This window comes from Aquarana catesbeiana, linkage group LG02, assembly GCF_042186555.1.
Source record: "Aquarana catesbeiana isolate 2022-GZ linkage group LG02, ASM4218655v1, whole genome shotgun sequence".
Classification (NCBI taxonomy): domain Eukaryota; kingdom Metazoa; phylum Chordata; class Amphibia; order Anura; family Ranidae; genus Aquarana; species Aquarana catesbeiana.
In genome coordinates this window covers 170,640,952-170,661,543 of record NC_133325.1, presented here as the reverse complement: position 1 = coordinate 170,661,543, position 20,592 = coordinate 170,640,952, and the positions used below count along the sequence as shown (strand labels likewise).

Sequence of the window (20,592 nt, the reverse complement as noted above, 5' to 3'; positions counted from 1 at the left end):
TTTTCACCCCATATCCCTCCTGGGCTGGCAGAATCCTAATGCAGCCTCGGAACAAGCAGGGATAAAACAATATGCGGCTGTACAAAACTAAAAGGCATGTTTAATAATGCTAGGGGTCTGGTGAACAAAATGGAGGAACTGAAACTACTGATGTATGAGGAGTATTTGGGCTTCATGGGAGTAACAGAGACCTGGTTTGCCAGTTCACATGACTGGCTTGCAACTGCCCAGGGGTACTCCCTGCATTAAAGGGACATGGTAGGTAGAAGAGGGGAGGGGTGTGTGTACTTAAAATGTGATTTGACAGTGAACACGAGGGATGACATTACTAACAGGGCAATGGAAGGGGTGGAATTCTTGTGGCTGGAACAACAAAGGGAAGAAACGAATGGAAAATTAAAATAGGGGGTATGCTACAGGCCCCCAACCCTGACGGATGAAGAAGAGACTGATCTGTCACAGTTTACAAATGGTGGCAAGACAGGACAATGTAATCATAAAGGGTGACTTTAATTATCCAGATATTGACTGTGCAGATAGAACTGCTCACTCTAAGGATCAGCACTTTTTAAATGTCTTGATGGAAATTTTAGGTGTCAGTTGGTGGATGCCCAAACTAGAAACAAGGCTCTGCTAGACATACTAATCACAAACAACCCAGAGCTGATGGTGAATGTGGAAGTAAGAGAAAACTTAGCTATCAGTGATCACGTGGCAATTACATTCCCTACATTGTCCTTTAAAAAATATAAGGCTGAGGGGACACTGTCAACCTTCCAACACTACAAAAAATGCAAAAAGAAATGTAAGCGAGCAATCAGGGCAGCAAAAATAGAAAATTAGAGAGACATAGCAGAGGGGAGTAAAAAGAATCCCAAATTTTCATAAATATATTAATAGTAAAAATAGTCAGAGCATATTAACCCCATAAAGGATGATCAAGGGAAGTTGGTTACAAGTGACATGGCAATTGTATTAAATACATTCTTCTCCTCAGTTTTACTATGTAAAAGGAGGGGTATAATAAACAAGATGATAGTGTTAGCAACACAGCAAGGAATGTACTCTTGTGGCTAGCAGAGGCCAGTGTTCTAAAAAGACTGAAAAAACTTAATGTGAACAAATCTCCAGGACCAGATGGCTTGCACCTGAGAGTCCTCGAAGAACTTAGCCAGGTCATTGCTAGACCTTTATTTCCAATCTTTAAGGAAAGCTTCCTGACTGGAATGGGGCCAGCGGATTGGCGTAAGGCTAACGTGGTACCAATATTCAAGAATGAACCAAAATGTATACCTGGAAACTACAGGCCAGTCAGCATAACATCAATAGTTTGAAAACTATGGAGGGGATAATAAGGGATCATATCCAGAAATTTGCAGATAAGAATAGTATCATTAGTAGTAATCAGCAGGTATTTATAAAAGATCATTCTTGCCAGACAAACCTATTAACATTCTGTGAGGAATTGAGCTGTAATCCGGATAAAGGAAGGCCGGTGGATGTAGTGTATCTAGACTTTGCCAAAGCATTGGACACGGTCCCTCGTAGATGCTTGATCCATGAATTGAGGTCTGTTGGTGTTGAGGTTAGTGTATGTACCTGGATAGTAAACTAGTTACAGGGGCACATCCAGAGGAGGGTGATATATAAGTGGGGTACCCCAGGGCTCTGTCTTGGGACCAATCCTGATTAACTTATTTGTATATGATATAGAGGCGGGTATAAATAGTTCAATCTCAGTGTTTACTGATGATACAAAGCTACATACTAAAGGGAGAACCTCTGCGGTAATCGTGGATGGAAAATGATCTGGGGGTCCTAGTAGATCACAGGTTCAGCAATTGCATGTAATGCCAAGCTGCAGCAAGCAAGGCCAGTAGAATATTAGCATGTATTTAAAAGGGTATTTACTCAAGAGATAACACTATAAATCTACAACTTTACAAAACTCTGGTTCAGTTGAGTATGCTGTCCAGTTCTGGTCTCCAGTACTCAGAAGGGATGTGTTGGAGCTGGAGAGAGTCTAGAAAATAACAATAAAACTAAAGAAGGCTGGAGGATCTCAGTTATGAGGAATGTTTACAATCATTAAACTTATTCTCCCTAGAGAAGATAGGCTTAAGATATGATAGCAATATACAAATATCTTAATAGTAACTCCAGCATAGGGAGGAAAGTATTCAGTCTAAGGTCGCTCAAGAAGACATGTGGCCACTCAGTTAAATTGGATGAGAAGCGGTACAACATTAAACTGAGTAAGGTCTTTTTTTTACTTTTAGAGCGGTAAGGATTTGGAACTCACTTCCACACTCGATGGTTTCAGCAGGTAATGTCACTAATTTCAAAAAGTTCTTAGATGGTCATCTTATTGAACACAATGTACAGGAATATGGGAAGAGGTAGAGACATAATATACACACATCCACACAGGTTGAACTGGATGGACTGCTGTCTTTATTAAACCTTACCAACTATGTACAGTAAGTATATATTTAACTATGAATGTAGGAAACTGCTCACAAAGATCCAAGCCAACTGACTCCTTCCCCACATTCCCAGTCTAATCCATACAGGAGGCCAGAAACATTATCAATGTAATTTGGACTTTAGCTGATAACTGCTGCATAACTTATTGCATTGTTACTGCTGTATTATCTTTCTGAAATGTGGAAAGGGATAATTATTTAATGTTCATTAATGCAGAAGTGCAGCAGCCATCTTTAGGGAGATCACTTTGCAATGCTCATCTACGGAGTGTCTCCGGTGCAGGGGCAGCCATCTTGGCTTGGTCTGATTCCAGACGGTAATTGACTGACGTAACAAAGCAAGGAGAGGTGGGACTTTCACATCCCTGCTGATCAATCCTACTTTCTTCATAATAATACATTTATCCTCACAAAATTTTTTGGGAAACTGATTCTAAGACACCTCCTCAGTTCCGCTAAGGTCTGCCTCCTGATGTAGCTTAATATAATAGAAAACATAAGGAAATTCATTCACAAAAATACACCCCAGAAGTAATTTACAAGATATGGCAACATTGACTTATGTCTTTATATTAGATGAAGGCATGTGCCTGATGATGGGAGTGGAATAAGAGGCAAAGGTACTTTATAAATAGCTCTCATCACTCACCTTCCCTCCATTTATTTTCTATTCTTCCCCCTGCTCCTAGGTGGTTCACCTTACTTTCTCTGCCCCATCTCTTTAGCCCCCACTCCCAGACCCTGTTTGCACCTTATTATTATAGTTCCACCTCTAAACAACCACCCTTTCTTCCACTCTTAGTAACTGAGGACTCCAGACCTACCTCCCATCTGCCCCCTTTTTTTTCTGTCACCCATTGTGTATGTCCTAAGGTAAAAGCAAAACCTGAATCAACAATATTGTCACAGACAGACAGCTGATAATCCCTCTCTCGTTTCTCTCTATACCTGTCACCAGTGATAGGCGATGTAACCATAACTGCGTTAGCTTCACAGCAAACAGAATGATAAAATTGCACTATATTGTTTAGTTTGTACAACAATTTTTTTGTGAAAAGTCAATCATGCATTCTAGAATGTGACCTGCCTTTCCAATGTATGTGACTTTGTTGATTGGAGTGGAATATTCAGAGTTGTCCCTTTAATGATTTTGGTGAGACAATTAGATATGTCAAAGAACATTAGGATGTTATTAGTAATAACATAATGACTTGGAAAGCTTGGGCAATCATCACAAAAATGCAAGTAATTGTATATCATGTAGGCTTATTTAATATGTAATGAGAGTTGCAAAACACCTAATCAGTAATTCTCAAGATTTATTAATCTCTAATTCTCCATGTGCGATCTTTAAATCTTAACAACTCAGATATCTGGTATGTAGGGACATACTGTGCGTTCTCAAAGGAAAGCATAAACTGCCACCTAGTGGATAGAGTGTCAGTATTAGCAACAAAATAACAGTTCTTAATCCCCTGAAAGACGGAATAAAATGAATAATAATAATTTGTAGATGAATTAAATTAGAAGATATTCAAAACAGCGCTGAACTCACTTTTATGAACAATTCTGATTGAAACAATATCAGAAGTTACTCATATAATTGTATTAATAGTTTGAATTCCATGAATGATAATGTGTCTGCTTTTCAAAGAAGTAATTTTTTTCTGAAATCTAATAAACTGTAAGAAGTAATAAAACTCACAGAAAGGGAGCAATTCCTTTACACAGGCATATTGTTGATTGCTGTACAGTGGAGAACTGTATGCACGCCGAAAACCTGGGGGCTGTAAAACAAATGAGTAAACATAAGAAACAGATTACCCATAAAAGAACATAGCTTAAACAGAATTTGTCATGGGAAAAAGTTCCTGTGTGAGGGGCTTTATTTAGCAGCTGCCATTCTCCGACTCCCAGACCTCATACTACTTATAACTTAGTGATGCTGAACCTATTTACTATTACTGTTGATGATGTCACCACCCCATACACTGCTATGCAGCCCAGAGGATAGCAGTTTCAATCTGCAGATTCTCACATAGGTATAGTCATTTTGACAAATTCCTTATAATAACTGTACATCCTTCCAATGTCTGAAAGAAAAGAATTGTTAGGAATGATAGGCAGTAGAAATAATCACGACTCAAAGTGACTCTGTCACATGTTGTGGTAGATTATAGTGGTGTAGAACAGTAACAAATTGTAGTAATCATTTTTTCTTTTTAAATATTTGCACTGATGTTGGTGAATAATCATCAGTAGAAAGACAGTAGTTTGGAGTTATTATTTACATTTTCTATCCCCATGGCAGAAGGTTCTGTGTTCTCCATGGCTGGAGGTCATGCACTCTGTGAAGTTCACATGCCCTATGGGGTCTATGAAGCAAGGTTTCCCCTTCATTTACTGGCCTTAAGCCACCCACACATGACAATACTGGTCTGCCTTAAAGGAAATTTTTCTGAATGGACTGTGAATGGTGATACTAAGTCTGCATTTTGATCTTTTTTTGGTATCCTGTGATCTAATGCCTCTCTCCCTGAGTTAATTGGTCCTATATTAAAGTCTGTAAAATGTCCTAAAGTGATTGCCACCCGATTTCTTCCACCCCACAATGAGTCAAGGATTCCACCCTGTGGTAAAATGGCCAATCAAGCCACCTGGGAATCCTTAACTGCCTCCAGGGGGTAAGAGGGTGCTACAGTTTTGGTGCCATACAACGTGAGGTCCAGTGATATACATGCAGTGATTGTCTAGAAAAGCCTAATAGACTCTTACAAGACCATTTTGCCACACAAAGTAGAGAGTAATGCTTTTATTATTGGAGAGTTTCACCACTGGTCTTTGTCACTTTCACAGAGAGGTAAGAGGGTGCAAAACAGATTTACAGAAGATCAGCAGTGTGGGCCTTGGTGGGGAAAGCCTGAACACCTGCTTGTCTGGGGGGGCTACATGACTGGAAAAGAAGCTGGGAAGAGAATCTACTCAACTGTGCAAATGAATCCTGCAACCACAGTGTGAAGAAAAAAAGAAAATATGACCAATTTGTAGCAGCCAACTCCCACTGTCTCCCCTTATCTGAAGATCTTGGATGTGAAAGTATATGAGACCACTGAGAACACCTGTCCTGCCATTTCTACACACAAGCTTTAAACAGCCATGGTCAAGACTTTCAGCACTGCATATCAGAGGCAGAACCAGAGGTTCCTCCTGCCACTGAGCTAGCTTCACAAGGGAGTGGTGAGCAAACTGGGGTTACTATTGCTACAAATAGTGCAGACGGTACTGTTGCAAAGTTAATGTCCCTGAAGGGAATATAGGCAGACAAGGCGGAAGATAAGGAACATTGGAGTAATGAAAAGGCTCCCTCCACTGCTCCCACAAAGGCACAAATGTTAGCTCCTGATATTACTGGTGAGCTAGAAAAATGACTGTTTCCCTACTAGAAGATGTTATGCTGGAGTATGTTCCTGTTGAAGCATAAGGAAAAGGACACTACTGTTTGTTTGTGTGTACTGCTGGATTCAATCCTGGCTGCCATTAGCAACAGCATGTTCCTGTCACATTAGGGTGTTCATGTAAAGAGGCCCTATTGATGTTGAGAATAGCATCATTGTTGCTGCTTGCTCCTGAAGTTGCTGTTCTGCTGGCTTGTTGCTGGGTTGCATGTCAAAGAGGATTACTAGCTGATGTTCCTGGACTGCCAGTAATTACAGTTGAATTGTCATAAGTTTGAATTTGGTCTTTGTTGGGACCTTTATGATCCATTTTGTGTTTAGATAGATGTTAGTCAGGGTACTTTTTTTTCCCAGGAGTAATCCTCGTGCACAAGTCAGTAACTACTACTGACAATGCTTTTACAAAATCTGCAACTGCTGCATAAAAGGAATGCAAAGAGTACAGTGTTATACTTTATTGCACCTAGGTAGGGATCAAGTAATAGGGCTGGACTTTTAGGAAAGAAACATCTACTTGAAAATCCATGCTCTGTAGTGTCATTTTAGCAAGACTGGTACTTCTGCAATCAAGGAACATTGCACTTGTAGTGTTATGTGATTTGTGCCTCTGCTATTTAATTAGCTAGTGGTAGGAAGTACTGTAATCTATGTGATTCAAAGAGTATATGTCACTGTCAGTTATTTGGGCCTAGTGACATTTGTTCTAAATTTCTTGTGAGAAATAATTGCCTTGAACATTTGTGTTTTATGTGGACTTCCACCTGCAAATGTAATTACTGCTAGCCCTTTCCCTAGTAAACCCATTTTTTTTTTCATTTTTAACATAGGATACCCAGCTCTCAGCTGTGAGAGAATTTTTTAGATTTTTCAGACTTCGGGGGATGAAGTCTACTTCACTGGGGTATGAGTGTAGGAATATAAAAAGAGGAATGGAGGAGGCAACTACCTTGTGCATTACCAATGGTAAAATGTATTAAAAAACTATAACAGCAGTAGTCATACTTACAAACAAGCCAGGTCAGATGGCATCACAAACGCGTTTCAAGGACGTACCCTCTTTCTCAGAGCCAAAGCTGTGAATATCCGGTCTGGGTTGCATGCGTTCAGAGGCGCAGTCTCATCTACCAATAAGCCTTTTTTATATGTTGTTTGTGAGTATGACTATTGCTGTTATAGTTATTTGATAAATTTTACCATTGGTAATGCACAAGGTCGGTGCGCCCTCCATTCCTCCTTTTATGTTTCAGTTTTAAAATTACCCATTGTTCTGAGGAGGGCAGCAAGACTGCAGGTATTGTTTTATCCAGAGGGTTGGCCACATCACTCACCTATAGACTAAGCCCCCAAGCTCAAGAGATTTGTTTTTATATGAGTGTAGGAACCCTGCTCTAAGCAGTGGAGTCCATAGTCTAAACTGAGTGCTTCTAGGCTATAGTCAGCCTGAGCTCTAAAAGATAGTTCTGCTTTTTTTACTATAAGCTTAGTATTGTTTGCATCTGCCGGCTATTGGGGAGTGTACCTTGCATAAGTGTAAGAACATCCAATAACCTGAGTGATAAATATGTTTGTCTCTCTGGCCAACCACTAGGAGATGTATTGCCAATGGTGCATGCTGGGGAAAGCTATAAACAGTAAGGGTGACTTTGGAAAACTCTCCTGCATCCAAGGCTCTGCCTGGTGAGGAAGTGTGTGCTTCTGTGTTGATTTTCCTCCCTGGTCTCCTGCCTGGGGAGAGTGCGCTGTGTTACAAAGAGGCCCAGGTCTGAGGCCCGGAAGCTTCCTGGAATAATGTAGAGTGCAGAAACTCTTTCCTATGTGTCCCTGTATTTGATCATGTGATCTTGGTGCACAAAACCGCAGAATCATATGACTGTACAATTGTTCTTAGTGTGCTTGGCTTTTGTAAATAGTAGCAGTGAATTATATTAGCCTGATAAGACACAGACGGTGTACCTGGTTGAGAAACCTGCTACATGCTACAGATGTAGTTTTCTCCATATACCAAATTCCTCTGATTTATAAAGCAGGAAAGCTGGTCTGCATGTTATAACATAGAACAAAAGCAGGAATTTTAGCTAGGTTTTGAAAAACAAAGCAAACAAAATCAAAAAGTTGGCTGGAAATTATCCTAACTGGCACTTCTACAGTTGGATACTATTTAAAAGTGCTTATAGATACATAGAATACATTTAAGTCTTCTTTTTGAAACAACAGGATGAAACATAATTTTTATACAAAGTTAACTTCTATAACTTCATGTGTATTAACTATAAACAAGTCTAAAACCACAGAGCTTGAAATAAATCCCAATATACAGAGTAACTTACTATCTTGCCGAAACATTTCTGGAATTCCACGTATGACTGACAATGATGGTGAATGTTAGTTTTGCAGTTCTTGCATCGTAATCCAAACTTGTTGTTTACTAGGAATAAAATAGAATAAAACAAGTGGAATTGTCACTTTTATGTCTGTATAAGATGATATAGTACTAATTGTTTTATTAAACCTCCACAGCACTGCTGTGAAGATGTGCTGCCAGTTGAGCAAGCAGACCTTGCACATACAGTATGCCTCATACACATTACTGGCCCGTCAGCCTGACCCAGGGAGCACAGCCGAGATTTGTTTTAGCCCTACTCCTTCCACCATTCCAAACTGCTCAGATAGAATTCTCTTTTGAAGAACGCTTGTTGTCATTGACATACATTGGGCAAATGGTATCATTTATACCTGTTAGAAGGTATAAAGTTCAGGCACCCTGCTATGGCCATATGCTGGGCCATTCTGAATGAGTAAAGCTCTAATGCTTCCTGGTTGTAAAGGATCTTGGCCATCTCCTGTATCAAATACATTTTTATAGACTAATGAGGCAGCCTGTTTTGGTGATGGGTCAATAGACATGTTGGGAGGGGATGGGAAGCGGCATGTAGGATTTAATACTGCCCAACATTGTCAGAGCTTTGTATGTTTAGAACAATGTAGCATTCAGGTTCAGCAGTTGATATCGTACATGTATGTGAAAGCACCTCTAAGGGCCAGTTCACACCATAGAAACGCAGTCCGGAAGCATTCCAGATACTTTTCTGCATGAGTGTTTTTTACGTGCTTTTGATGCATTTTTGATGCAGTCCAGTGCATTTTTACCCCCATTTTTTTCTTCACCTTAAATAAGGACATGTGTGTTCCAGTGCATTTTTTGTGCGTTTAGGTGCATTTCAGTGCATTTTACAGCATTCCAGTACAGTACAGTGAAGGAAAAATGCAGCATGTTCTACTTTTTTTCTGGAACACACTAGAACTGCAAGCACTTGTGTGAACTATGCCATCGAAAACCATATAACCTACTTTCCATGTGTTTTTAATACAGAAAAAAATGTACTGGCCTGCATGTTGGGTGAACTGGCCCTAAATATTTCATACCTGCAAGCAGCTTTGTTTTTTCAGTGAAATAATCTGTTTTAAACTCAACCCCAGGCAGATATTTCAGAAAGTGTGTAGTGAAATAATTTAGTGGCTGACACTGCTGACTTCTCCTTGTGAGATGCTAGTTTCTTGGCTACCATTAGGATATATTAGCTTCAATATTTTCCAAGGCATAGACCTTAAACAAGTATGCAGACCATAACTGTTCTGCTTACTAATTTGTGTGCTTGTTTCAGGTCAATGACTGAGAAAGTACTGGGGCCAGAGACCTCCATGCAGCTAGAATTCACAGAAAGTAGATCAACAATGGCAGCCCCATATTTCATTCTATACGGGTTTTCTGTGAAGAAAATGTATCATTATCAGACTATAGAACAATGTTGATATAGTACTATAGGACTAGAGGGGTGTTAATGCTTTAAACCATTTTTTTAATATCTTTCAGTTAGAATGAGAAAAAGTCAGATCCCATGTTAGATATTTATTGAAGTCTGTGTCCCCAATGGGGAGATTCACTCTCACTACTGATCCTGGTGGCCATTGTGTCCAGTACAGAAAGCAATAGGAAATCTAAAAGAGGTGTCACAAGAACAGGAGGCAAAGGGTAATCTTTCAATGGGACCTGTTCTGGGGACAACAGTTTAGAGGAGATCCTCTTTCTATGGAGAGATTTCCTACTGTGTCTCTGGGGCAGAAACTGTCCCTGCCTGAAGTGGCCACATTTTGATCAGGGTACGCCCAACATAATCATTCCCAGTCTAACACAGGGAACATGCATACAGCCATAGATTGTGCATGCCAAGCTTTGGATAAAGTAGGGAAGGATGAGATTTTACTGCTATCCAGGCTCCATTGGAGCAATGGTTTCACCAGAGAGAAAGTGAGTCAAAATCTGCAACAGGGACACAGACAGAAATAAAAAATCTGATACGTGTTTTAGCCTTCCCTCTAATCTACTGGAGAATTTTTATTTCTCTCTGTTACTGTTGGAGAGTTTCCCTCACATATTTTCTGATGAAGTGTGGTCAATAGAACACAAAGTGAGGGTAAATCTCTCTAATGGAGCTCAGGATAGCAGTACAAATTTTCCAGAGATTCAAACACCTCTTCCCTTTATTTTAAAAGAAAAAGATTTTAGCTGCACATACACACTAAGCACTAATGCAAATTAGGATCAATTGGCGGAAAGCTACTAAATAAATGCAAGGTAACTGATAGTCTAGAAACATTCACAAACAGCAATAAAATATATATACAGTGTTTTATATTGTCAATAAATGAAAAAAGCTGTATATATTATGTTTAATATTGTGAGAATTATCATTTCGATATACCAGTGTTGGTGCCCAAATCAAAACTTTCAAGTACTCCAAGGAAATTCAGATATTGATTTTGATTATTCCACAAGTTAACCACATGGACCCTGGTCAAGAGGGAGGTAAAAAATATGTACACTACAGTAATTAGACTGCATAACAATCTTAATATACTACTGTAGGACTAGAGGGGCGTGCCCACATTATCACTTGTGCATAAAGCCGATTTTTAGTCTTAGGATAGAACTACTGATCCTCACTGATATCTCACTACTGATCCTGGTGGTGTGTCCTGTACAAAAGTGATTGGAAATCTAAAAGTGTTATCACAGGAACAGAAGTGCGAAGGGTAATCTTCCAACAGGACCCATTTTGTGTACAAATGTCTAGGGATATACCCTTGTTTCCTACCATGGTTCTGGAACAGAAAATAAAGGAGAATCTCACCCAAAGGACAAAGAAAGAAAGAAAAAAATCCTGACAAGGTTTTTAACACTTCTCAATGCCATACATGTTTTAAAAAAAGAAATGTTTTGGCTTTACATACAACGTAAAGTTGCATCCAGTGTACAATTCGCTCTCTGCGCACTATGCAAACACATCCTCAAACACTCCTAGCAAGCTCTGCATTAAAGCAAGAAATTCTTAATTTGCCTACACTGCAATACGTGTTCAAGATAGCCTTCTGTATCAGAGACCCTTCCCTGGCCAATACTTACATGATCATAGTGTTCTTTAGTGGACATAGCAAGGTTGATTTACCAAAGGAGTTGAGAATCTCCTTACAATAAATTGTGTGAATACTTACTTTATTAATTCAACAATGTATAAAAGCAAGTTGCTGTTTACTTTCATCATCTGCACATGATTGGGTATTTAACCACTTCAGACCCGGAAGGATTTACCCCCTTCCTGACCAGAGCATTTTTTGCGATTCTGTACTGCGTCACTTTAGCTGATAATTGCGCGGTTGTGCAACATTGTACCCAAACAAAATTGACAACCTTTTTTTCTCACAAATAGAGCTTTCTTTTGGTGGTATTTGATAACCTCTGCAGTTTCTATTTTTTGCGCTATAAACAAAAAAAGAGTGACAATTTTGAAAAAAAAGCATTTTTTTACGTTTTGCTATAATAAATATCCCCAAAAAATATATAAAAGAACAAATGTCTTCCACAGTTTAGGCCAATATGTATTCTTCTACATATTTTTGGCAAAAAAAAATCACAATAAGTGTATATTAATTGGTTTGTGCAAAATTTATAGCGTCTACAAAATAGACACTATTTGACACTATTTTGGGACCACTGTCATTTATACAGCGATCAGAGCTACAAACAGCCACTGATTACTGTATAAATGACACTGGCAGGGAAGGGGTTAAACACTAGGGGGCGATCAAGGGGTTAAGTGTGTCCTAGGGAGCGATTCTAACTGTGGGGGAGATGGGCTCACTACGACATGACAGAGATCACTGCTCCCGATGACAGGGAGCAGTAGATCCCTGTCATGTTGCTAGGCAGAACAGGGAAATGCCTCGTTTACATAGGCATCTCCCCATTCTGCCTCTCCTCGCCACAATCGTGGGACGCCGGCAAACATCGAGTTCACGGGACCCGCGGGCACGATCCTGCGGCGCGCGGCGGGCGCGCCCGATAGGCGGAAAATTCAAAGGGACGTACAGGTACGCCCATTTGCCTGCCTGTGCCATTCTGCTGACATATATGTGTGTGCGGCGGTCGGCAAGTGGTTAAAGAGAATAGGAATTTGCTTTTTACATGATTGGATAATTAAAGTAAATGTTTAATTTGTTGTGTGAAGATTCTGTATTCCTTTAGCAAATAACACCAACACAGTTTGAGGAGAGGCAGTAATGGGGCATGCCAAGTTATCAATATTTATCTCAGCTGTGATTAGCAACAAATTGGATGAACACCAACCCAAAAGATATATAGAAACATACATTAGTTAGTCACTACCATGTCAATTTCCCATTGTAGTCATTAAAGTGGAATTTTACTCATAAAAACTTGATAAAAAAATAATGTTCTTTAGCAACATACCCTCCACATTAATAATAATGCCACTAAAATTAGTGTTTGCTGTAAATTGCCTCCAGCATTGTTCCTGTTTCTTCTTGCCAGAGGCTGCTATTTTGCTGAAGCCCAGAGCTCCTGAGGAGCAGTGAATCTTTAAAATGTCAGCAGATTAGCCTCTTTTTAACAATAGAGAGAAACTGAGCATGTGCAGAGCAGATTGAGACAGTGTTTTACTGGATTTTAAAACAGTATCAACACTTATTTTTAATATTTTACATAGCTATACCTGCAAAAGGGGGCAGCATGAAGTGATCTAGCAGAACTTAATTTACTGACTAAAGTCCCCCTTTAAGGTGTAGCTAAACCCAAATACTATAGTTGTGTAAGCAGCTCCCTTTTGCTTTGTAAATGTAGTTGTATAAGGTTTCCATATTGGTGTAAGTAAATGTTTCGTAAAAACCTGTTGATCCTGTCAGTTCCTATTGATCCTGTCCTGTTCCTGTTGATCCTGCCAGTTCCTGCTCCCCACCAGTGCTGGTCAACCTATGCTTTCATCCAATCTGCTGTAGTCTCTGCCCCCTGCTGTCTTAATCATTTAGCAGCTGAGACTGGGGTATCCTATAAATGTAATACTATGTAAAGGGGGAGCATATCTTTGCAGAATCCAAAAGTTGCAAGACCAGTGTTAGGGGATTGTGCACCTCTGTGCTCCTTAAGGGGTATAAAAGACATACAGTAAAACCTTGGACTGCGAGCATAATTCGTTCCAGAAACATGCTTGTAATCCAAAGCACTTGTATATCAAAGCAAATTTCCCCATAAGGAATAATGGAAACTCAGATGATTCATTTCACAACCATTTATTCATAGGTCCTTCAGTTTATAGTCCTTATAAACAGAATATAGCAATGGGACCAGGTTGTGTAACCATAAAATGTCCATCCACAAATGGCAGCCTCTACAAGGGGATTAGAAGCAAAATCCAGCAGGAGCTACACAGTATTAAAGAGAAGAAAGGCGACTCTAAGTGTAGCAATATGTTGCTAAATGTTGTACCTTCATTAAATGTAACCATATTGCTACACTTAGAGGCGATTCTCTTCTCTTTTATACTCAGTTGTGACATGACACTACTTGTATATCAAGACATCCCTTGTATATCAAGTCAAAATTTATTAAAAAGTTTTGCTTGTCTTGCAAAACGCTCTCAAACCAAGTTACTCTCAAACCAAGGTTTACTGTATATTTGAAGCCTTAAGGATGTTGTAGATGAGTGCACAACTTGGTAATATGGTCAGAAAAAAGTTTGTGACAGTGTGGAGATTGATGCAGTGTGTACATGTTAGACAAAGCTCCTGTCAGTAGGGATGACCAAAGAAAAAATATTTGCCTGCACAGAATTGTTAACTCTTCCTAACAGCTCCAATACATACTGACAATATGGCTGCTGTTGGCTCACACTTTTATAAAAGTTTCCTTCTAATTATTAGCTTTGTGATTCAGCTGACCATGGCCAAAGGCTATGCACGGCATTATTGGTTGTTCCTATTTCTGATGGTGAACTTGCTAAGTTTTCTGCCAAAAGTTCACCATTTGCAAAACTCACAAATCCTGGGGATTCAGCCCAAACTTATGGTAGCGGTGACGCCTTCAGGGTGTATTTACAGACGTTAAATTATTTTTAACTCTTTAGGGGCTCAGTACTGTATTTTTTTCTATGTGACTAATAAAACTTTTTTTTTGATACTAATAAAACTAAAAAAAAATGTAATACTAACTAAATTTTTTCATTATCTTTTTGAGGCCACAAGTGTCTTTTTGAGCAGCTTCTTGTTGTTTTGGGGCCTCACTTTTCAACTGGGTTTCCCATCTAGTTTTTTGTGCAATGATTGTGCTGCTTAGACCACACCTATTTGGTGAGTTGGCATTAGAACCTTTATATTACCATTTTTATGCCAATTGTGTAAGATTAAGTAGTGGTGAACCTTATCCCTGTCTGTTAAAATCTTATAAAGAAGCTGAGGGTAAAGGTGATGGACTGGTCAAGCATGTCTCCAAACCTAAACCCCAATGAGCATCTGTGGGGCATCCTCAAATGGAAGGTGGAGGAGCGCAAGGTCTCTAACATCCACCAGCTCTGTGATGTCATCATGGAGGAGTGGAAGAGGACAACCTGGCAACCTGTGAAACTCTGGTGAACTCCATGCCCAAGAGGGTTAAGGCAGTGCTGGGAAATAATTGTGGCCACATAAAATATTGACAATATGGACAGGCTAGGGTAGTATATAGACAGGCTATGGTAGTATATAGACAGGCTAGGGTAGTATATGGACAGGCTATGGTAGTATATGGACAGGCTAGGGTAGTAAATAGAGAGGCTATGGTAGTAAAAAGAGATGCTAGGGTAGAAAATGAACAGGCTAGGGTAGTATATAGACAGACTAGGGTAGTATATGGACAAGTTAGGGTAGTATATAGACAAGCTAGGGTAGTATATGGACAGGTTAGGGTAGTATATGGACAGGTTAGGGTAGTATATGGACAGGCTAGGGTAGTATATTGATTTTTAGTTTGAGCATTACAGGTTAGCAACATTTGGGCTCATGTATAAATTAAATGACCTTAGCAACCAGCCAGCAGATCAGCAACCACTACTAAAATATGATGGATTCCCTCTGTGATCTCTCATATATCCTGCCACTACAGAACAACTAACTTACCAGGCAACCTCCCTAGTACTGTAGCTCTCTCTCTCAGTCTGCAGAGCTTCGCCTCATGCATGCACCAAAGAAAAAGATGGGCTGGGAATGAGCCTGGCCACACCCCTTTCTTGTAGACTCCGCCCCTGTTTTCTGTGTCTTTTGGGTAACCCTTCCTCTGCAGCACCTCAGCTCTTTATGAGTATCAGTCTGACTCTATGTGCGAGCAGCCTGCAGCAAGTATGAGTACTGAGTATGCTATATTGAGGGCCTCAGAGTGGTTTGGAGGAAATTGCCATACTGTGCCCTGGCCCAGTCCGCCCCTGCCAGCATGGCGCCCCAGCTGTGGCGGCTGGTGCTCAAAATTTTTGGAGGGGCGCAAACAAACTGAAAAATACTGAACCCCCCCATAAATTGCAGCCTCACTGTGTTCGTCAAATGCAGCCAATGTGCCCATCAAATGCAGCAACTGTGCCCATCAAATGCAGCTATTGTGCCCATCAAATGCAGCCACTGTGCCCATCAAATGCAGCAATTGTGCCCATAAATGCAGCCACTAGTGCCCATCATATGCAGCCACTAGTGCCCATCATATGCAGCCACTTGTGCACATATGCAGCCACTGTGCCCCATCATATGCAGCCACTGTGCCCCATCATATGCAGCCACTTGTGCCCATCATATGTAGCCCCTTGTGTCCATCAAATGAAGCCACTTGTGCCCATCATATGCAGCCACTTGTGCCCATCAAACGCAGCCACTGTGCCCATCATATGCAGCCACTAGTGCCCATCATATGCAGCCACTTGTTTCTGTCATATGCAGCCATTTGTGCCTGTCAAATGCAGCCACTTGTGCCCATCATATGCAGCCACTTGTGCCCCATCATATGCAGTCACTTGTGCCCATCATATGTAACCACTTGTGCCCATCAAATGCTGCCACTTGTGCCCATCATATGCAGCCACCTGTGCCAATCAAATGCAGCCACTTGTGCCCATCATATGCAGCCACTTGTGCCCATCATATGCAGCCACTTGTGCCTGTCATATGCAGCTATTTGTCCCCATCAAATGCAGCCACTTGTGCCCATCATATGCAGCCACTTGTGCCCAGTATATGCAGCCACTTGTGCCCAGTATATGCAGCCACTTGTGCCCATCAAATGCAGCCACTTGTGCCCATCATATGCAGCCACCTGTGCCAATCAAATGCAGCCACTTGTGCCCATCATATGCAGCCACTTGTGCCCATCATATACAGCCATTTGTGCCTAGTATATGCAGCCACTTGTGCCCATAAAATTCAGCCAGACGCGTCCCCCAACTTGGCTGTCACTTCACTAACCCCCGGCGCGGCCAGTCTGGCGGCACTTATCGCTCGTGTGGCAGGGCTCTGCTCCTTTCCTGGAGTGACGGGGCTCTTCTCCTCAGTGGCTCTCCTCCTTGGCGGGAAGTGGTGGCTCTCCTCCTTGGCATGAATCAGCGGCTGTGGCTCCTGTGTCCACTCGGCTCCTCGGCTTCCTCCACCATGTCTCCTCTTCTGCCAAAGCGTTAGGCATCCAAAAGGATTGCCTAGTGCTTTGGCCAATCGGGAGACAAGTCTCACTGACCTGCCTGCTGATTGGCAGGGAGGAAAGTTAGTGTAAAAATAGTGAAAATTAATTCGCTATGCCACACAACAGGGTGGGATCAGGACACAGTGCTCTGCGCCCCGATTCCACCCTATTTTGAAGCCTATTAGAGCCCCTGGCTCTAATCATGTGATTCAAAATACACACCACCCGCCTATCCCCGCCATAGTATTTCATGTGTCCAGCATCCTGGCCGGGCAGATGAATAGGGAGGGCGGCGGAGGTGTACGGGGGCAGCGCCTGTATGCCCACAATGCATGGGCCACCACTGCGCCCCAGACTGATGTGCCCTCCAGGCTGGAGCCTACCTTGCTTATAGGTAGCACCGGCCCTTTCAGGGGAGCAGCAGCAGGTGGAAAGGAGCAGGTCATAGAAGATATACCTTATGCCAGGCTGCGGTTTCCAAAGCGAGCAAAGTCCTTTCTTGTATTAGGAGAGGTGTAAACTCCAGAGAGAGAGATATCATTTTGCCCCTGTACAAATCATTAGTAAGACCTCATCTGGAATATGCAGTTTGGTTTTGGGCACCATTTCTCAAAAAGGATATCGGGGAACTGGAGAAAGTGCAGAGAAGGGCAACCAAACTGATAAGAGGCATGGAGTCATCACAGAGGACTTGGGGGCACTCTTTACGTCTAGAGGAAAAAAGATTTCATCTCATAATACATAAAGTTTTCTTCACAGTAAGAGCTGTGAAAATATGGAATAGACTCTCTCCAGAGGTGGTTCTGGCAAGCTCAGTCAATAGCTTTGAAAAAGGCCTGGATTCTTTCCTAAATGTACACAATATAACTGGGTACTAACATTTATAGGTAAAGTTGATCCAGGGAAAATCTGATTGCCTCTTGGGGGATCAGGAAGGAATTTTTTCCCCTGCTGTAGCAAATTGGAGCATGCTCTGCTGGGAGGTTTTGCCTTCGTCTGGATTAACTGTGGGTGTAGGTTTGTGTATTTGGGATTGTATATTTTTTTTTTTTGGTTGAACTTGATGGACTTGTGTCTTTTTTCAACCTAACTATGTAACTATGTAAACTTATAAACTTTGTTGAAGTTTTTTTTTTTTTTTTAGGACACACTGTATCTCCTACCCCCAAGGTTTTAAAATGATTGGGTGAAAAAGTTTGCTTTAATTTTTGTAACAGAAGATTATATTGCAGTTTTGCATTTGCACTGCAGGATTTCAGAAAGGCATTAAAGAAAAAAATGGATGCAGGTCAACTATTTATAATGCATCTGGAAAGCAGGTCCAAAGATCAGTTTGTCTAGAGACCCAAGAGAGCTACAACAAAGAAAACACTGAAAAAATAAAGCAAGAATTATCCATAATTAACATTCCACTAAGTACAAAGGTTTGCTGTGAATCTTGGTCGAGGAAGACTTATCAATTGTCTAGCAAAATCAACCAATATGTAAGATGGCATATAGTACTAATGTCACTCAGTGCAGAGAGAGAAGCATCTATAGGATGTGGTGGTGCTTAACCCCTTCCACGTCCTCCCAGAACAACAGTGCTCCCATCCAGCCATCATTCCACAATAGGGAGTACTGTTGTACTGGGAGAAATCTGTCAGCGCCATGTCCACAGTACCCAGCCGATGAGAGATCACTGTACAGGCCCACTGCTGGCACCATGTGATCGCTATGGCCAATCACAGCAGATCACGTGACAGTTGTACACAATGAAAGGCTTTGATTCATGCCTTTCACTGTGTACTAGTGTAATGAGCTCTGTGATTGGTCAAAGTCATCACATGGTACAGACAAAGCCAATCACAGCTCATCTGTACCTTGTGATTAGCTGTTGGCCAATCACAGCTAATCACAATAGTAAACACTGAATGAGTAGTCGTCGTTCAGAAAAAAAGGTTGCTTACAACTGTAAAATTCACAGTTATAAGCAATCATAGTGTATACAAAATCCTGATCACCTCCCCAAAGTAGTAGTGTGTTACTGTAGCAACACTGTATTCCTCTGGTCACTGTATTTAAAATAATAAAAAATATAAAAAAAAGAAAAAAAAGGTAATACATTTTTTTAAAAATAAATTTAAGAAAATACATTTTTTACTTCTTTTTTTTTTTTTTTTACATACTGTCACCAGTTACTGTCCCTGATCACTGCCACACCAGTTATCTGATGACACTGTACTGCACTGATGACAGTATGAAAAACAGTTGTAAATTAAAAAAAAAAAAATTGTTTTTAATTTCTTCATTTTTCTAAACATTGTGACAAAAATTACAATTTAAAAAAACTCGCCATGCCTCCTACTAAATACCTTGGACTGTCTACTTTCTAAAAAGGGGTAATGTGGGGGATATTTGTACTGTCCTGGAATTTTTGGGCCTCCAGAAATTAGTCAGTACATCAGGAATGGATTGATCGATTTTCAGAAATATACAACATAGTTTGTGGAGTCTATACATTTCCAACAGACTAAATAATCTACACTGATTTGGGTTATTTTCACCAAAGAAATGTAGCAGTATACATTTTGGCCTAAATCTATGAAAAAGGGTTCTTTATTTGCAAAATTGTGTAACAGAAACGAGGAAATCTTTTTTTTTTAATTATTAGTCTTTTTTTGTTGATTTTGCAAAAAATAAAAAAACACAGTGGTGATTAAGTACCACTGAAAGAAAGCTCTATTTATGTGAAAAAAAATATAAAAATTTCATATGGGTACAGTGTTATATGACCGCGCAATTGTCATTCAAAGTGTGACAGCGCTGAAAGGTGAAAATTGGCCTGGGGGAGTAAAATTGTCTGGTATTGAAGTGGTTAAAAAAGAGGTTGAAATACTAAGTTGTTTCTTGCAAAGCTGACCACACCTGGCAAATGAAATTTCATTCCAAGTTCTGTTGGAAAAGTGGGTAGCCAGGGCATTTGTTTTGTCAATGCATTGAGAGTGAGAATCCAAAGCCCGAAGCTAATAAATATACATCTCCAGCATTGGTGAAGAGTTAACACAAGAAGACTGCTCTAGAAACTCTAGTTGTCCTTTTACATGTCCTAATCTCAGTGTGCCTGTAAGTGGACATCAGTTACTGTGCTTTGTGGACAATTCTTTGCTGGGTGCAACACAGGCAGTTAAGACAGTATTGGCAGTATTGGCAACAGGACACAGTAAAACTACATCATCATCACTCCTCATAGTCCTAAATAATGCATTAGCTCTATTTGTGACTGCAAAGGTTAAATCTTTCTTTTAGTATAAATCTGGTTATATCCTGTACTTAGGTGTGGGTTGGGCTGCTGCCTCCCTTGATGTGGTCCCAACTTGGACCCCCTTCAAAATAATTTTTACAGGTATAGGGTTGGTGGCGCTGTCAGTCACCCGAAGAGTGATCCTCCACAGTGAATCACTCTTTCCAGGTGAGTGTGCAAGCAGGGAAGGTGTCTTTCACTTCCATCACCTAAAAAGTGAACCATTATTTGGGTCGCTTATCCCAGGTGAAAAGTGGGGGTAAGGAGTGTTTTCCGTGTTCTCTTTACCAAAGAATTTTTATGCATTGGTTTGTGCTCCTTTAGTGATAT

At 40.6% G+C, this 20,592-nt stretch overlaps 1 protein-coding gene across 2 annotated transcripts in view; it reads right to left on the bottom strand.

Annotated features, from left to right (window-relative positions):
• STAC3 (SH3 and cysteine rich domain 3) overlaps positions 1 to 20,592 on the bottom strand; it is a 158,975-nt gene that overhangs the window by 65,711 nt on the left and 72,672 nt on the right. For both annotated transcript variants that reach the window (XM_073613823.1, XM_073613822.1), the window contains exons 3-4: positions 8,269 to 8,366; positions 4,192 to 4,273 (exon numbers count right to left, since the gene is read on the bottom strand). In XM_073613823.1, coding sequence (XP_073469924.1) covers positions 4,192 to 4,273; positions 8,269 to 8,366 — 180 coding nt within the window. The remainder of the gene's footprint in view (positions 1 to 4,191; positions 4,274 to 8,268; positions 8,367 to 20,592) is intronic.